Below are 17,602 nucleotides of genomic sequence, written 5' to 3' on the forward strand. Positions count from 1 at the left end.
CCATAACAGAATAGTGCAATTTCTGAGAAATCAAAAATTGATAGGGACTTGGCATGCATAAATTCGACACTTATTGACACAATGTGATGAAGAGTTTTTACCAACTGCTCCTTCATCATATTTTGTATGACAAAGTCACACTTTCTGTGGTACACCCTTTATAAATTAAGCTCATATTATGTTAAGCTAATATGTTAAACAAAATGGTTGATTATTAGGTTAGCAATTGTTATGTATTAGACACCCTCAAAAATATAATTTGTAGTTTATTTAATAAATTAGAATGGTATAATTTGAATTAAATCTTAAGAACAACAGTGATTTCTCTCCGGGGAGACAGAGGGGCGAGAAAGAACTTTGTCAATATAGACAGTTTAGATTTGAACTTGGAGCCGCAAGGCCAAGGGTGATTTTCAAAACTTTGAGTTGTTGAAGGGTTTAGTTTTTTCCTTTTATATATATAGGGTCATTGTGACATTATGTGTATACTGTTTGAAAAATTTTATTTGAATTAAATTTGAACAAAACCCATTCACACAATTCGGTAAATCCACTTATTATATTAAATGTTATAACTACACCGTGTAAATGCCATTGCAATATAGTATCACCTCATATCCATTTTCTGTAGTTTTAGGAACTGTAGGTTTACGAATTGCCAATACACAACATCTGTCTCATATTTCTGTTCTTACCTCGCCTTGCCCTGTTGCTGACTTGTTCTTATGAAGTGATCTAAAATCTATAAAATCATAAGTTAATCATAAATTATGAGTTATGCGATATTTTCGAACTGTTGAGAATAGTTGTACGAATTTTACAAATTTTACTTGTCATTCATTTTAGTTTCCTACTACAGCCCCAAATTTAGTCTAGACTAGTTTAATACAGACTGGCAGTTTATTTTCAGTTTTGGTTTGCTTTTATTTACTATTTGTTAATACTTGTATATACTTGTATCTTGTATAACAGAAACTTTTCCTGTGATTGGAGGACTCTGGGCTATTTGATTAAAAAAACCTTTCGTTGCATATTCGTTAAAGATTTGGGTGAGTTATAATTTACTGTACTCAATGTTACTCTAGAAACCTGGTAGGCTTCAGATTCCACCAGTTTGTAAATCAAATTCCCGTCAAAGGTAAATCACAAACCGAATTTAAATAGCTGCACACATTTTTAGAAAACAACACGTTTAAAAATTCCACTGTCATTATTTCCGCCAATCCTTAGTAAATAGTAGTAGTATTGAACCCTTAGTGGTATTGATACTAAATTAGTAAATCATACTTTCGTTCATGCAGAACTGATTTAACTTGCTATTACTTAAGTCTGCACTGTATATTATAATATTTCAAGATTTTTGCAAAATGTTTGCTTTGTATTGGTAAAAACTTACACTTTGGCAAAAAATCCACTATATTTTTCATAACTTTTAGTGACAATGAATGATCAAACCTACTACTCTATTTTGGGTGTTTCACCAAAAGCCACATCTGAAGAAATTCGAAAAGCTTACAAAAGTCTTGTTTTGATCTCCCATCCTGACAAAAACAAGGACAGACACAATGACTTTATGTCTATTGCAAAAGCATGGGAAATTCTTGGTGATCCAGATAAACGAAAACATTATGATGCCAATGTAGAATTTGAAGCTTTACAGTCTTTTGCAATTTCAGATAATATATACATTGGAGATTTTGACACTGATGAAGATGGAAATTACTTTTACATTTGCAGGTGTCAAAACGAGTATGTCTTGAGTCAGGAAGATGTTGGTTATCTTATGAGGTACGTGTCTTGCTGTGGATGTTCTCTTTCAATAGAAGTTGTTTACAACAACCCATCATGACAATGATTATCAAGATTATATGTTTGGCAATCATTTTACCAAAGTATTCTACCCAAAGTTTTGATGCATTTGATGATTCCATCTTCTTTGATGTTGTTTGGGGTGATCCAAAGGTAGATTATAAAGATGGAAAAACTGAGATTGTGATGCGAACTGAAAACTCAGATGAAGAGTATATTTGTCAGCTGCCAGAGCCTTCTGTTTTCCAGTTACCCGACCATGTCGATGTGGATACTTCAGCTTTTGATATTATCTCAAAACTAGATCAGGACAAAGTTTGTTCTTACAGAGTTGATTCTTACTGGATTTATGAAGTTTGTCATGGGCGACATGTCAAACAGTTCCATGAGGAGAGAGATGCTAGCAACAAGAAAGTTTTGGTGAAACAGGCATTTTATCTTGGTTATGTTAGTTACGATTCATTTCCAACAAATCTTGGTGATAAGTTCCAGCCTCCCACATTAAATCATGCTGGTGCACTGAGACCTTACTTCTCAGTTGTCTACAAAGGAGGCACTGAGTGTGACCTTATTCCTGGGTACAAGAGGGAGACAACTGTCTATTATTTGTGCATGCCAGATTTCCAGACTTCTGTGGTTAGTGTTAAAGAAGTTGCAACTTGCAGATATGACATTGTTATTTACACCAGTTTATTGTGTAAAAATAAGCTCTATAGAATAAAAGAGGACCCAATAAATCACATATATTGTCTCTCTACTGATGGTACAAAATGGAAGCGACCTTTAGGCTATGATATGTTGTCCCAAATGACGGATGATAGTCTGTTCAAAGAAACCCCACTACCAAAAAAGAACCCATTGCCCGAACCAATACTTGTTTCAAAATCAACAACAAAAGTAAATACACCACATCCAAAATCTCAGCAAAACTCTCAAAAAGCAGAACCAAAGAAATCACAGCTAACATTCCCAGAAAAAAGATTTGTGAGGAACTTCTTGACTGCTGAAAAGTGTGTCATAGGGGGTATAGGATGGTGGAAATACGAGTTTTGTTATCAAAAATCATTAAAACAGTTTCATAAAGAAAGGAGTGGTGCTAAGACTGAAATTTTACTGGGGATTTGGGATGAAAACCGACATATCGAATACCTAAACGAAAAAGGGAAAACCTTGGATACGTCAAAGAAGCCAGCTTATATTGACTTACATTACTTCATGGGTGACATATGTGATGAGACTGGACTGCCCCGTCACGTAACATTGAGAATGAAATGTGGACAACAAGATAACAATGTTCAAGCTCTAACCATGTTCATGGAAGAACCTGCAATGTGTGTTTATAAATTTACTGCAGAATCTGTTTTGTTTTGTAAGGTTATAGAAAATATTGATCAATTTGGTGTTCCGCGTGGTTCTATAGATGAAATAATTGATAGCATTTAAAGGGTGGCTATGCTTTTTTGATTTCTGCCAGATTTTGTAATCACTAGCAGGAACCCGTCTAACCCTAAAGTGGTGTCAAGACTCGAGAGACTAAAATAATTATTACCTATTTAATTCGCGTTTTTGACACCACTTGAGAGTCCAAATTTTGGGCACTAAAATTATTATTCCTTGGCCAATTTTTTATTTTTTCATGCTGATTTGAAGGCCATTAAAGCATTTGACCCAGTCAAAAAAGTTTCAGTTGTATATGTTTTACGGTTTTTGCGGAAAGTCGCGTTAAAGTTGATGCCGTGGTGTCAGTAAAATGGCACGGATATATACACATATATATATCGTCTCGCTTTATATATAGTAAGATGTTTTCTTTTTACTACTTTAATAATCCAGCTGTGTGTTGCTAAATGGCAATTATGTTTTGCATTTCAACAACAAATCTTATATCCATGTGCTGCTTTATCTCATTTTTTCATTTTGAAAATTTAATTAATTCTTAAAATATTACTTCTCAAATAGACCTCAACATATTATTACATTTAAAGCATTTTCCCGATGCAGCATTGCTTTGAAAAATCGAAATGAAAAGCGATATGATCACCTAATATTCGCTACATTATTCAATGTTATGTGTGGTGATTTCTGCATGTTTAACTAAAAGTTATGATGCAGCACTTTCAGATCATGCTAGGGACTTGTAAAGGGAATATAAAGTGCTGTTGGTTATTTTTGATATTAATTGATGTTTACTAGGTTTTAAATCCCAAAGATTATCAATAAGTTTAATGATAGCTGTTTTCATTTAGTTGTCGATTCATGCTCTCCCAATTCTTTACATCGAACAATCTCATTAAAATATGATCATATTAAACAAAAAATTATAGAATGATAGGGCAGTATAGTGTACTTTTAAATCGACTATGGATCTATCACTGCAGTACTAACAAATTTACCTTGTAAGGTTGAAATGGAGGAAGAGTTAGTACAGAGATCCCATGCTAGCTCTTTTGCATCCTCTTCTGAGGGTGATTATGCCCAGTCCCACGAAGGACAAGACGATGAAAATGAGGATGCAGCAGGGTCCGGAGTTTTGTCCGACTCTGAGCCAAACGATGCTGACGACTTTGATTACTACCAAGATGTTTATCGATTTGTCGGTGCTATGAAAGAGGGGTTTCAGAACAGGAAAATCAGTGTCGACTGGGAAACTATTCAGAGAAAGAAAGCTGAGGTGAAAGAAGAGTTCCAGCGTAAGAAGGACGAGGTGACAGAAGCTGTGATAAGTAGCAAGGAAAGAATCAAGGAAAAGAGTCGAGAAAAGCTAGATGCTGGAAAAAAGAAAATCTTAAAACTTCGAAAGAAGACCTACAAACGGCTTAAAGCTATGGAACCTGAAGAGAATTATCGGCAAAAAGTTGTATTCACGAAATCGGTTTTGACCCTTGTATTGAAAACCTTTGCTGTATGCTCTGGGCAATGGCTTTTACCGTGGTACTATGCCATCACCTGCCCTACCCTCATTGTCTGGAGGATCATAACATACTGGCAAGCGCAGTTCCAGTACTTCTGTCTGGACTTCTGCTACTTTGGGAACCTCATTATCTTGCTCATCCTCTGGTTAAATCCATCTAGTCCTGAGCTGTGCAGCCTCATCTTTAGCTTAGCCAATGGAATGCTTTACCTCGGCGCTTTCTCCTTCCGAAACTCTCTGGTATTCCACAGTGTGGACAAGATGACCTCCACCTACATCCACACTGTACCGATACTGCTGAGCTTTGGGATACGATGGTACCCTGAGGTTACCTCCAGGTACTGGCACGCCAGCTTCCCCACAGAAGCCCTCGACCCATCCTGGCAGTGGAATGTCCTCGTACCTTTCCTGGTGATGGTGACACACTCAGCACTCTACACTCTGCTGGTTAATGTCATCCTGCAACCGGAGGAGCACATAGTCACCTCATATCGTTATCTCAGTGCGAAGAAGAGCATTAAGAGGGTGTTTGGTCCGAATCCTCCTTACATTGTGTTCGTAACAGTCAACTGGATTTGTTCCCTTTTCTTTTCCACCCTCTCCATGGTATTCTACAGCTATTTCTATTTCCATGTTTTGGGAATTTGCGTTCTGTTTTGGTTTGTAACTTGGAACGGAGCTGGCTATTACTTTTCTGTTTTCAGAATGTCATTGGCCACCAAAAATGACCGAGAAACTGATAAAGAGGAGTAGATTTAAAGATTGAGGTGTTGGGTTTTCATAATTTAATTTCCAGTGGTGTTGATCGCCCTGTAGAAGGTTATTAATAATTAATTGCCGTAATTTGCTTCGACGCTATTATAATAAAGCCAATAATATTTGTTATTTAAACGAAAAGTAAATTACTTAATTAATGTTCAGAGACTAACTTTCGATCGTGATCTCTTTTTTTAGAATTTAGCTGTTTATCAAAGATTCCTTTACAATATGTATTAGAACTGTGATTATTTCTTTCATGAAATTGAATCAGACGTGAATATCCAGAAACATTGTAATTGATCTACGTAATTTGGCTTTTAGTTTGAGTTTTAATTTGTGTGTAGATGCAATCAATCAATTTTACGATTTAGTCGAAATATTCCCATTATTTGAAGTCGGTACAAATACCTCTTGACATGTAAGGCATGTTTTAAACCTATTTTATTCGATGAAGATGTGATTTTTTATAAATATTTGTTTTTTTAAGTATTTCAGTTCAACTTTAGTCGTGACTGACGGAAATGATGCGGTTTTGCATTCTAATCTACGATTTCTGGCTTTTATATTATGTTAATTTTAAAACAAATAGTAAACTCTACGACCCTTTTTTGCCCTTTAGCTATCGCCCTGCTTTGTTTTGACAATTCGGTGTGATTAATTGTATTTGTTGCGGATTTTCATAATCATGATAATGAGATTACATCCTTTTTAAAGTTTACCAGTTTAAAGTGGGAATATTATGAAATAAAATTTAAGATTTTTAATGTAGAATTGTTATCGCTATTTTATAACTGGATCGAACCAATCAATAATTTATTAATGTATTCGTTACAAATTACAAATTCTGTTACATGTTAAAACTTTCTTGGCCGTGTTTTATTGGAATGTCGCTCCCGCTAATCAGCACATTACGAATATAATCGGATAATGACTCGACAGAGACTAAATTTCCAATGTCATATTACAGTTTTACCACAACACAGATCTCAGAGATCAGGTGTACATACTCGGAGAGAGAGAGAGAGTGTGTGTGTGTGTGTGTGTGTGTTGGTCCCCACTCCTTTGTGTACTCAGCGTGATATTTTACTGTGACCAGGTGTTCGGGGTGGAGGTAAGATAGATCCCCGCTCAATATATATACTATATTTAAATGTACTGCAAGTCAGTCGCCACTTTACCTTTGTCAGAGTTGTACTAGTGTGTGTACTGATAGTCGAACTGGCACTCGGCTGATGTTGCTGTCCCCCTCGTCTCGTGTGACTCGTGTGTGTTGTGTAATACAGTCTGATATGTGTAGTTAGTAGTGGACCTGAACTAAATCTATTTACTTTGTTCACAACCCCCGCCTCGGCCTCACCAGGCTTTGCGTTATAATGTAGGTATTTCATTATTCTTTACAGTTTACGTGTCCAATACAGTTAACCAGCTGTAGTACAGTATGTAACGATATATTATTATAGTATTATGATCTCTTATAATTTATGCTAACCAGCTGTTTGTTGATGTAGGATGATACTGACGGTTTCCAAGACATTTATCCAGCATTTTGTTTGCCCGACTTGAGGTTAGTCCTGATTTATTTCTTGTGATTTTATCATGTACAGTAAAACCCTGATTTACCGCGGAGTTTGGGGGAAAGGAAACATCCGCGGTAAATCGGGGGGCGGGGTAAATCGGGGTTTTGTTTGGTTTACATTATGTATGTTTAGCCCTATTTGGGGGAAAGGAAACGGCCGCGGTATATCGGGGTTTTACTTTACCTGCTTTGTACTTTCTATAGCGATGAGATGAATTTGTAGTATCTCCAACACGCAGTCTTTTAATGACAGTCAAATCCCAATTTACCATAAATGGCTCATTTCTCTATTATTGAGCATTTATGTACACTTATTCAGTTAATCTAAGGGTTACATTATCAGTACACGTGTGTAATACATGTCTATTGTGTAATGTGTATGTATACTGCAATTATGTACATGTGTATACGTTTTAGTTCAATATATTTATTGCTCCTGCTTGGTTACCATGATGTTGACATTAACATTTATCGGAAAATTAGGTTATGGGCCCTGTAATTAATATTTGGATATCGATAGACGATTAAAAGCATTTTAGAACCATGGGACATATTTACTCTGATTTAATTCCTCTTTCTCAAACTTTAGAATTAATTTCTTGATTGATAAAATTGAATTAATCTCCTGTCATTTTAGGTAAATTGATGATAAAGTTTGCTGCTCTAAACGCAACAGAAGAAGACAGCTCAGGTTTTTAACAATTTTCTGATCACTGTGACTGTAAAAAAGTGCTTCTTAAAGTTAGAGTATTTAGTTAGAGTGGTCTGTCCAGATTTTTATAATTCAGACTAAAAACCTAAATCATAAAAAGATCTTAAATTGGAACTTTCGGCTTGATCTGAACCGCTTTTGAGCATTTTAGTTCTTTAATTTAGTCTAGACCAACTGTTTACTATACCTCAAATTCTATCATACAAATACATTTCAGGAAGCTCACGACAAAATAAAGAGGTCGTAGAATCCGATGCATTTCAAAAGTACAACAAAGCCCTCACATTTATCAAGAATAAAGAAAACGAGCTTGCAGAGAAGTCCCTGAAGGAGCTCCTTCTTCACCCCTATTTTAACTTCGACGATGACACCTTCTCCGGCGCTGACTTCTTCAACGACCCCGCCGTAAAGCTCCTCACTTCCATCTACAAGAACCTTGGCAAGGTTCACGAGAACACATCAAACTACGATGATGCTCTCGAGTGCTATTTAGAGGCGGTCAGCTCTGATAAAACGGATATCACCACCTGGTACAATATTTCAAATGTTGCGATCAAGAAGGTGAACTACACTTTGGCCTGTGATTCTCTTAAAGAGTGCCTCAACATTAACCCCTCGTTTTGGCCGAGTATTGATACATTGATATGTCTACTCTATGCTCTTGGTGACTACATTTCTTGCCTGCATCTCATCCAACACTCGCTGTCACTTAATACCAACTTTGAAAGAGCACTTTGCGTAAAAGCTCAAATAGAAGAAGAAGACCCGTTTCTTTTCAAAAACTTTAGTTGGAAACAAGGTTTAGCCGATCTTAAACCTTCAGAATCTGCCACTGACAAGGAAATGGAGTATCCCAAAGAACTACGAGAAAAGGATCAGCAAGCCAAGAAACAGTCAATGTCTTTGAAGACTGATCCTGTCTTATGTCTCCGTGAGTTGTGCCTCAAAGACCCTCTAGCCGATCTTGGCATTGCTATTTGTGAGCTCTTTGTCAAAAGTAAAGAAGAAGATTTGTCACTATTCTGCCCGGTTGACTTCTCAAAAAGCAATCTTGAAATCTTGTTAACCAAACACCAACCAGAAGAACCACCGCCTCCAGAGCCTTCACAAGAGGCCCCAGAAGTTGTCCCATGTGAAGTGCCCAAAGAAGAAGAAGTTAAAAAAAAAGAAAGAGTGAGCTCAGAACTGGAGCCTCCTATCAAGACTGATGCTAAACTTGCAAAAGAAATCGAAACCAAAGAGAGGAAAGAAGGACAGAGAAGGTCTAAAAGAGTACAAGATCTTCAGTCAGAAGCAAACGACCCTCTCGAATCTCTGACATCACAACTTGATACATGGATTCCCGATATCCTAAAGTTTTCTTCCGAAGATTCCTCGCCAAAATCGACTTCGCTGGTTAAAAACACCAACTCTTCCGACCAACAGAAAAGACAGCCTTCAAATATTGACGAGTACGAACTTTTAAAGAAGATAACCGATGTCCAAGACACGACTGTTCTTTTGGTTCCTCTTATGACAAATTACTGTAACCAGCTTTCGGCCCACTTCCACGAAAAGTGGTCCAGAACGGTCACTAAATCGTTTTTGAACGTTTATTTTAGCTATCGAGAGTACGAAGCTTTGCCCAACATTCTGCAAAACTTTGAACAGCAGGACACCGAGGAGAATGTTTTGACCCTCATGTGTGCCTTTGAAATCATTGTCAACTATAATCTCTTTCCAGGAGTCAACTTGGAGGATCAGTATTTCTTGGATATAAAAAGTTTCATAACTAAAGGAGCTTTGGATAAAGATCTAGAGTTCCTGAGGACCGCCAATCAGCACGAACGAATCAAGGAGATGTTCTCAACAAGTAATTTGTACGACTCGTTCCAGCTAAGGTATGCGTGGGCCTACTGTCTGTACGAAGAAAAGCTAGCAAATGTGGAGTGCTCCCTAGAATTCGCTAAACTCAGTTTAGCCAAGCAAAAGAATGCTCAAATGGAAGAACTTGTCATTGCTAATAATGCTGTACCATTTATCAATGAGCAGTCTCTGGACAAACAACGAGTTAGCCTTATCGAGGTTCAAGAGCGAGAAAATGTAACCAATTTGTTCAAAGAGAAGAATTACTCGAGAGTAGTTGAGCTATTAAAACCCATGCTCGATGAAACGAATCACGATCTCAAAACGGACTATGCTCAGATTCCTATAAGGCACAAGAACCTGCTAATTCTCCTAGAATCTCTGAAAAAGCTGTCCATGATGGAGAACTGCTTGAAATGTGCTGAAGTACTTCTCCATGAAATTGTACCTTTCCTGAGGTTTACTGATATCTGCAAGTCCCTGTTAACGAAAATACTGAAATCTTTATCAGCTTCACTTCTCGATTGTGACTTCCATGCAGGCATCATCAGTCACAGTAGAGCCATGAGTAACATCGTGAAAGTTATCGTGAAGTTCTTTGAGACCCTGTTTAAAGAAGGAACAGCTCTGGCATCTCTAGCAGATTACCCGATTGACCGAGCGCTGATGATCTACCACATGATTATAGATAAGTGCGTCCTGCAGGGGCTGTCTGATGTAGATGTTGTGAGCACGAATGTTGCTAGAATTCAGTCTCTTGCTATGTGTCATGACCTTCTCGGAGAGCACAGTCTTTGCTCCCTCAACAATGGCGTGTTCTTGTCTTATGTTATTGACTGTTGTTACAATTACAAGGTCAGGAATATTTTCATAGAGGATGCAACTGATCTTATTGAGCAGGCGACATTTTGCTACATTGGGCACCCGGGACCTGGGTCTAAGAGATCAAAGAAGAACAGAGTTGAACACGGTGCCTCTCACACTAGACTTACCTTGGAGATCTCTCTCAAAGTTTTTAAGTTTTACTGTCCCAGCGTAATGTTCAATCCGATGGAGAAAGCCAAACATCTCTCTGCTGACACGTTTGATTTGTTGACACAAACCGTCGGGTTGTTTGAGGAAGACATCTCGAAGACAGATCTTTTCGTTATGATAAAGTTGTCTATGGAACAAGGCAAGATTTCCTCCTACAAGGGGTTAGAGATAACGACTGAAAGGAAGAATTTCAGAGGAATTTATTATCTGTGTGGGGATTATCTGTGGAAGTATGGAGAATTTTTACAAGCTATTGATTGGTTTGTTTGTGACTTAGCGATCAATCCCGACAGGATCCAGTCATGGTTATGTCTTGGACTTTGCTGGTTGAGCATTGCAGAAGATCGTTTCAACCATGCCAAAAGTGATCTGAAGGTCGTGATTGAGTCAATAGCCCCAAAAGCAGTTCTCTGTTTTGACCATTACATGTCAAGCTCATCCACGTCATTTGATGTAGCATCGGAATATTCCATCTTCCTGTACACCATAGCTTCCGTCTACAACCAAGTTGCTGGAGCTCTTGCTGACAATGTTGCAGTTATCCAAGAAATCGACTTGAAGAGATTAACTTTGATAACTAAGGCTAAGGAGGTTCTCTTGAAAGGAATTGATCCGATCAAACCATCCAGCTGGGTCAAGAGTTTCATGCTAGGGAAGATATCTGAAAAGCTCAATAGCAAAGACCTTGCTTGGTTGGATCATTATTTACAGGCTCTGAACGACTTGAAGGAGTACAACCAAACTGTTACCAAGAAAGTTAACACAAGTTCTCCAGTTGAGTATTCTATGGAGTGTATGGAACTGGTTTTTAGAATCTCGTATTCCATCTACAAACGATCTACCGAATACCCTGAGCTAACAAAGGACGCTTCCAAAAAGAAGAAATTGTTATCTAACCTGAAACCGATAGTTTTGTTGATGTGTCCCCAAACAACTATTGAAGAGTTTGAAAACTCTTCGATAAGCAAAATCGTGTTGATGGTACTTGAAGAGTGCTTCTCCAAATGGCCAGAGAACTACAAGATCCGTAATGCTCTCTGTAAAATTATCCACGACTCCTCTACCACAAATTCTGATGAATATGTGAAGGCAAAGTCACTGATGCTTCAAGATTCCTCCAACTCTAGTGGAATGTTCCTATTTACTAGAAAACATCTGTTCTTGGGTATCTGGAGAATTCCTGTCGACACCGTGGATAGACCTGGTGGATTCTTCAGACACATGAGGAAAAGTCTCTCACTGATTATCGCATCTCTTACCCATTGTAAAGACATCAGTAATCTAATCAAGTTGTTCGAGAATATGGTTAAAACAGCCGAGCAGCTAAACAACTTTGTAGGGGATGTGACTCCATTCCTGCAAACCAGCTTGACTCAGTTCGACACCCTGCTTCGTACTAGAGTGTCTGAATATTGTGGCCTGCCTGGAAAACACACAACCGAACATTCAATCAAGCTGCTGAAGCTATGCATCAAAGTTAAGAACATCCATGTGAGATCTGGTGTGGAAACAAAGCCAGTTGATGAAGCTATCCTGGTTATCTTAAAGCTCTTCAAGCTTACTGTTCCTCAGCAAATCGCCATTTGCGATCCTAGGGTTGTTGATGAGCCAGGCACTTTATATGAAACTGCCAACAAACTGATTAATGATTTCGAACAAGTTCAAAAAGTTGCAGCTCTTCTTGAATTGGAAAAACAGAAAAAGAAAGACCTCGAAAAAGCAACCTCATCTCAAGCTACCCAGCCAATTCCACCAACTAAGGAACCAGAACCTATTGCTGTTACCAAAATACCCGAGGCTCCGGAAAAAGAACCTGCAAATCCAGCTGAGGTACCACCTCCGATTCAGTCTGAAAAAATCGTGGTCAATGACGCTGCCAAAACTGCAGTAAGACAAGCAGTAGCATCGTTTATTACACAGATGGCTGAGAAGAACCACACCAGTAAAGCCAATCCAAACGTTTCTCAAATTTTGACAATGATCAACAATTCCGTCAAGAGCAAAGAAAACTCGGCCAAAATCAGGGAGATATTACTTAAAGCTGTTGCCAAGCCTAACCAGAACAATCCTCCAGCTGAGATTCCAGGACCACCTAAGAGCGAGGCTAGTGCAACAACCTCAGCAACCACGTCCGAGTCTCCATCCGTTGTGACTGCTGCTAAATCGGCCTCTTCTAAAGAAATAGTGGCAAAACCTGCGATTCCAAAACCTCTCTCGAGTAATGATGTGAGCCCAAGTATTGTTGAAACTGCACCAAAATTGTCAATGGAAAAGCCTGCGTGTCCTCCATCTAGACCAACCATCGTTTCGCCACTAGATCGACCACCTTCAGTTACTTTATCTACCACACCTGATCCTGCTACATCAAATGTGATACCAGAAAATCCTAAATCCCCTTCTGCTAAAGAGAATGGTTGCACAGAGGAGACAACGCCTGAGACCCAGTTCTCACCTATAATCAAAGAGGAGCCAGAGGAAGTGGTGCCTATTTCTCCTCCAGAAAACGAGATGCCAACAGTTACACCTATTCAAATTGAATCAAAAGTGGAAATCTGCAGCCCCCCATCTTCAACCTCACCAACAGAAGTACCTACACCGATCCCTTCGGCCACAGCAACACCAACCTCGACCAGCTCTGAGTCTCCTGATGCGAGTAACAAGCGGAAGAGGAGTTCCTCGCTGAACGGTTCTGGCAGTGATAACAGTGACAGTGATGACGAAGGTACTATGCCATCACTAGACGATGTTCCTGCTCTGGAAAGCGTTCCTGCTAAAACATCTACCTCACAAAACCAATTTAGGGCTATGCCTAACCTTAATATTGCCCATGTCAATGAAAGCTGTCCTCCAATGTCAACAAACACATTGCCTCGTCTGAACCCTCCAATGTTGGTGAAGAAAGAACCCACCCCACCCCCTTCATCACTAAAATCAGCGCCTTACCAATCACCACCCCCAATGTACTGCAGGTCTTCAAGCAACCCTGATGGGCTTCCGAATAGAGGTAACACCAATGGTGGTCCTCCCAATCAGTTCCTTCAGCAGCCTCTTGTTGGAAACAAGATGGCTCTATCAAACTTCATGCACTTACCTCCTGAAAGTGCGAGGCTTGCACTGACTCCGGCTCAACTCATGGCCCTCAACGTTCCTAATAAGAAAGGTCCGAAAGCTCCTAGAGTAAAGAAAGAGAGACCTCCTCGCAAGAAGAAACCAAAAGATCCTGGGCTGGTCAAAAAGCGCGAAAAGAAACGGAAAATCGACAAAGTTCAGACTTTGAAACAATTTGATTTTCCACACGTGGATAAAACCGTTGACAGTACAGTGGGTTTTTATCCTAAAAACCAACCTACTTTGAACGATTCAAGTCACGTTTTTCGACGGGGAATGTCAGAGATTCACCAACCATCCACAACATGCTCCCAACCCCAGCCTTTCTTCAGACAAAACTCGGAGCCCATCTTGCAACGAGGACCAACCTTTAACAACGGTATGTTGAACAGGAACAGTTCAGATGAAGTTCAGTACAAAGCTGAAGATTTCTTTGCTGGCTCAAGTAACTCTCAAGTTAACAGCCCTGCAAAAAGTGGGTTCTTGAGCGATTCGCCTTACAACAGTCAGTCGAGTATTTTACTGTCACCATCCCCAGCTGATGCTTCACTTTTTAGCCCTACGAGCTCTGAAAACTTGAGTTCTGAGCAGATTATCGATGACGACAGTCAGCTGGAAAATGTAGATCTGGGAATTCTAAACGAGTTGGATGGATGTGATCTGACTGATGAACAAGAAAAACTTCGGCAAGTGGTTCCTAAACCTAAGAGAGGAAGAAAGCCCAAAGATCCTAACAAACCGAAAGCTCCACCAAAACGCAGAAAACCCAAGGCAAAAGCGGGCATGCAAGCTCAGATGAATGGAATACTAAATGCACTACCGGTTACCAGTCCTTTCACATCTCCAACACATCCTCACAACTTCCCCGGATTTCCGAAGCCAGATGGTCAATTTCCAACTAACCCTGGTGACGAAACCTCCCCCACAAAATACTTCTATTACCCAGATGGAAGTATGTATCCTCCTGGCAATGCAGCAGCTAAGTTAGCGATGATGCCACCAAGTCTCCAGCCACACACAGTCCAGCAACCAGCTCAACTGGACCAACTTCAGCACTGCTCCAGTGTCATCCCTCCAGGACAGGCGCCAGTGCCCTGTCAGTACAGTACAGAGAGCACCGGTTATGTGCAGTCTGCCCCCACTGCAGCGGCTCCACTCTCACACTACTCACCCGACCAACCCTCCACTCCCAAGTTGAACTATAACAGTCTCCAGTACCCTCCAGTCACCAGCTTTGACGCAGGCAGCATTTATTCTGGTCCGAACAGTACACTTATTAAACAGGACCCCTTGGAACAGGCTGTGATGGTCAAGGGAGAAGAGCCTGACCCCGCTGCTGTGGGAATGAACCCTAACGTTGGTTTCGGAATGCCGCAGTACCCAGTCACCCAACCCTACAGCGCTGAAATGTTCCCGACTTCACTATACCCCGACCATTCGGGGTTCAACTCTTCCGCTCAAATGTCCACAGCTCCCGGAGCATCCGCCCATCCGCCCAACAGTAACTTCAATCAGTATCAAAACTTTCGGAACTTTTAAGATTTTTATTGTTTGAAATTGGACATTCATAATGTTGTACTATGAGATCTATGATAATAATAGGTATATTTTGAATTTTGTAGAAGTGTGCAAAGGTATTAGGGAATGACAGTGCTGTAAAAAGTACTGTAAAAGGTACTGTATAAGGTACAGTAGTAGGTACAGTAGTAGCTTCTGACCTGTACCATCGTAGGACTGCACGACGTCTCATCTTACCATAAGGCTGGATCAGACTTAAATATCATTGTAATTTATTACGAACTGTTTTACCCGATTTGACAACTTACAACTCTTAGTAATTTTACCCCTCTCATTTATCATATATCTTGAATGTCGGGTCATTTTGAACAACGCTCCACGCTTTGATCTACCTAATGAACTAAACGCTAAATTTCAAACTAAAATCAAATTAGCTGGATTAAAATTATAACTGACCCGAGTGCAGGCTGTACATGATAATTGTTTGCTGAACCATTCATTACACACACTAACTGTTACGAGAGCTCATGTTTTACAATACGTAGACGTTGCTGCTAGCGGTGGCGAGCCAAAACACACTCAAACTTTAGAAAACTTGGTCTAATAGACTAATAGACCACATTTCATTACTTTCTACATATTTTGGCTGTACTACTCTTTTTGTTTTATTCCCGCCGCATTTTTATTACAGTATGCAATTAATTTGTATTGTCTAGATTGTATGCCTGACCTCACCGCTGGCAGCAACACCTACATTTGCATTATTTTACCTGATTTTAGCGAATAAATTCAAACAGGGCTTTAATCCGGGTTTGAGAATTAAGCACAGCTTTAATAGACAATAGAATGTTTTATTGATAACCGCACTTGAGGTGTTTTTTCCTACACTTCCTCGACACTAACCTTGCTAAGTTTATAACGATTAATTAATAAACTGTCGAGTAGGGTTGGTGAAGTACTTCAGGGTTTTTTGAAAAAGTTAAAGAAGTAAATTATATTGATTTATAGAATATAACCACACGAGAAGCTGTGTAAATCACGTTTTTCCTGTTATCATAAAGTTGCATTAATACTAAGTTATAGAATTGTTTATATAATATATTATACCCGCCGTGCGAGCGACCCCCGAGTTTTGGCTGTTTTTGAGACGTAATCCCCGCGTAACTATTTGGATATTATTTAACATTATAGCTTGGGGCTGATACGTTGATTAGCAGTATGCAAGAATGAAGATTGTTGATTGGATGTGGTTCTTAGAGCGGTCCGTCCATCTGTTTTTTATCAGTTATCACTTCCAGACCGTGTTCAACAAAATTTTGGTTTATCTAATCATAACTTTTCTTACTCTTAGTGACACAATTGTGTAGCCTAAATTTGTCGTAAAAGGTTGAAACTGATAAAATGGATGGTGATAATATGATGTTCCCGGGATAATGTGTTGATCTTTATTCACCCGGCCCTGGATCACTACGAAACATTGCCACACGTTCTATTCGTTCTGTTGTTTATTGAATTCTATTTTCGATTGTAATTTTCACATTGAAAATAACACATTATAATTTATTTTCTTAAATGAATAGATTACATTGTTGATTTATTGTGTCAAACCTGATCCGTTAAAATTTACATGCCAAGAATTTTAAAAACTTATTTAATCATGAAATATTCTAAGGCTGAAGGCCAGGGTCGTTCTCAAACCACAAAATCAAAATTTTCCATCCCCTACTTTCCACAAACTCGCCCCCACAAGGCTCATATTTGTCTACATAATAATATGTCCACAGAGGTAAGCTCACACTTGTCAGGTGTCAGTCCCTATAATAGTAGCTATCTCCTGCCACAAACTACTCAAGACTGTACCGTGACGTCACGTCTTTGTCATTCGCTGATTGGTTGTTGTGTTCTGACGTCACGGGTTCTGATTGGCTGTTTACTCGTGACGTCATGTTGCTAGGTTGTTGGGTAAGATGTTCAACACTGTCCCTGACGTTGCCATGAAGCTGCAACACTCCACGTACATGGTCCTCTCTGGAAATATAAAGGGTTATGAAATACTACAACACTGACTTGGCCTGAGAACTGGCCATTTTTGGCTAAATTTGGGATTTCCTGTTTCATCTCCCGCAACCCGGATGTAGTTGTTCAAGGTTATGAGCCTAGTGTGCGCCCTAATAGGTTTTTTAAAATGTAAACCTAGTATATATCCTATATAGAGTACTGCTTAGCAGTCCATGAAATTAGGCAAAACCACAAGCTACAGTTAAGTCATTGTGCTCAGTAGGAATATTAGAGAATTAGTTTTGATGTTAAATACATGTATAGCTCTCTG

At 39.2% G+C, this 17,602-nt stretch overlaps 4 protein-coding genes across 4 annotated transcripts in view; all 4 read left to right on the top strand.

The window, feature by feature from the left end:
- LOC134813011 (uncharacterized) overlaps positions 1-17,602 on the top strand; it is an 86,078-nt gene that overhangs the window by 13,871 nt on the left and 54,605 nt on the right. The window lies entirely within an intron of this gene.
- Positions 339-4,054, top strand: LOC134812990 (endoplasmic reticulum lectin 1-like). Its single transcript, XM_063820640.1, has one exon. The coding sequence runs from the start codon at positions 1,807-1,809 to the stop codon at positions 3,250-3,252; it is 1,446 nt and encodes a 481-aa protein (XP_063676710.1). The 5' UTR covers positions 339-1,806; the 3' UTR covers positions 3,253-4,054.
- Positions 4,215-6,344, top strand: LOC134813005 (uncharacterized). The gene has a single exon (XM_063820665.1). The coding sequence runs from the start codon at positions 4,217-4,219 to the stop codon at positions 5,471-5,473; it is 1,257 nt and encodes a 418-aa protein (XP_063676735.1). The 5' UTR covers positions 4,215-4,216; the 3' UTR covers positions 5,474-6,344.
- LOC134813844 (calcineurin-binding protein cabin-1-like) lies at positions 6,938-16,543 on the top strand. Its single transcript, XM_063821726.1, has 3 exons — positions 6,938-7,043; positions 7,693-7,746; positions 7,985-16,543. The coding sequence occupies exons 2-3, from the start codon at positions 7,701-7,703 to the stop codon at positions 15,292-15,294; spliced, it is 7,356 nt and encodes a 2,451-aa protein (XP_063677796.1). The 5' UTR covers positions 6,938-7,043; positions 7,693-7,700; the 3' UTR covers positions 15,295-16,543.

The sequence above is a fragment of the Bolinopsis microptera genome, chromosome 1 (genome assembly GCF_026151205.1).
Source record: "Bolinopsis microptera isolate Bmic1 chromosome 1, MBARI_Bmic_1.0, whole genome shotgun sequence".
NCBI lineage: Eukaryota > Metazoa > Ctenophora > Tentaculata > Lobata > Bolinopsidae > Bolinopsis > Bolinopsis microptera.

Excerpts from the sequence above, each read along its gene's own strand:
- LOC134812990 (XM_063820640.1), top strand. The coding sequence starts at position 1,807 with ATGTTCTCTTTCAATAGAAGTTGTTTACAACAACCCATCATGACAATG.
- LOC134813005 (XM_063820665.1), top strand. The coding sequence starts at position 4,217 with ATGGAGGAAGAGTTAGTACAGAGATCCCATGCTAGCTCTTTTGCATCC.
- LOC134813844 (XM_063821726.1), top strand. The coding sequence starts at position 7,701 with ATGATAAAGTTTGCTGCTCTAAACGCAACAGAAGAAGACAGCTCAG. Across the intron at positions 7,747-7,984 it reads AACAGAAGAAGACAGCTCAG|GAAGCTCACGACAAAATAAA; the intron begins GTTTTTAACAAT and ends AATACATTTCAG.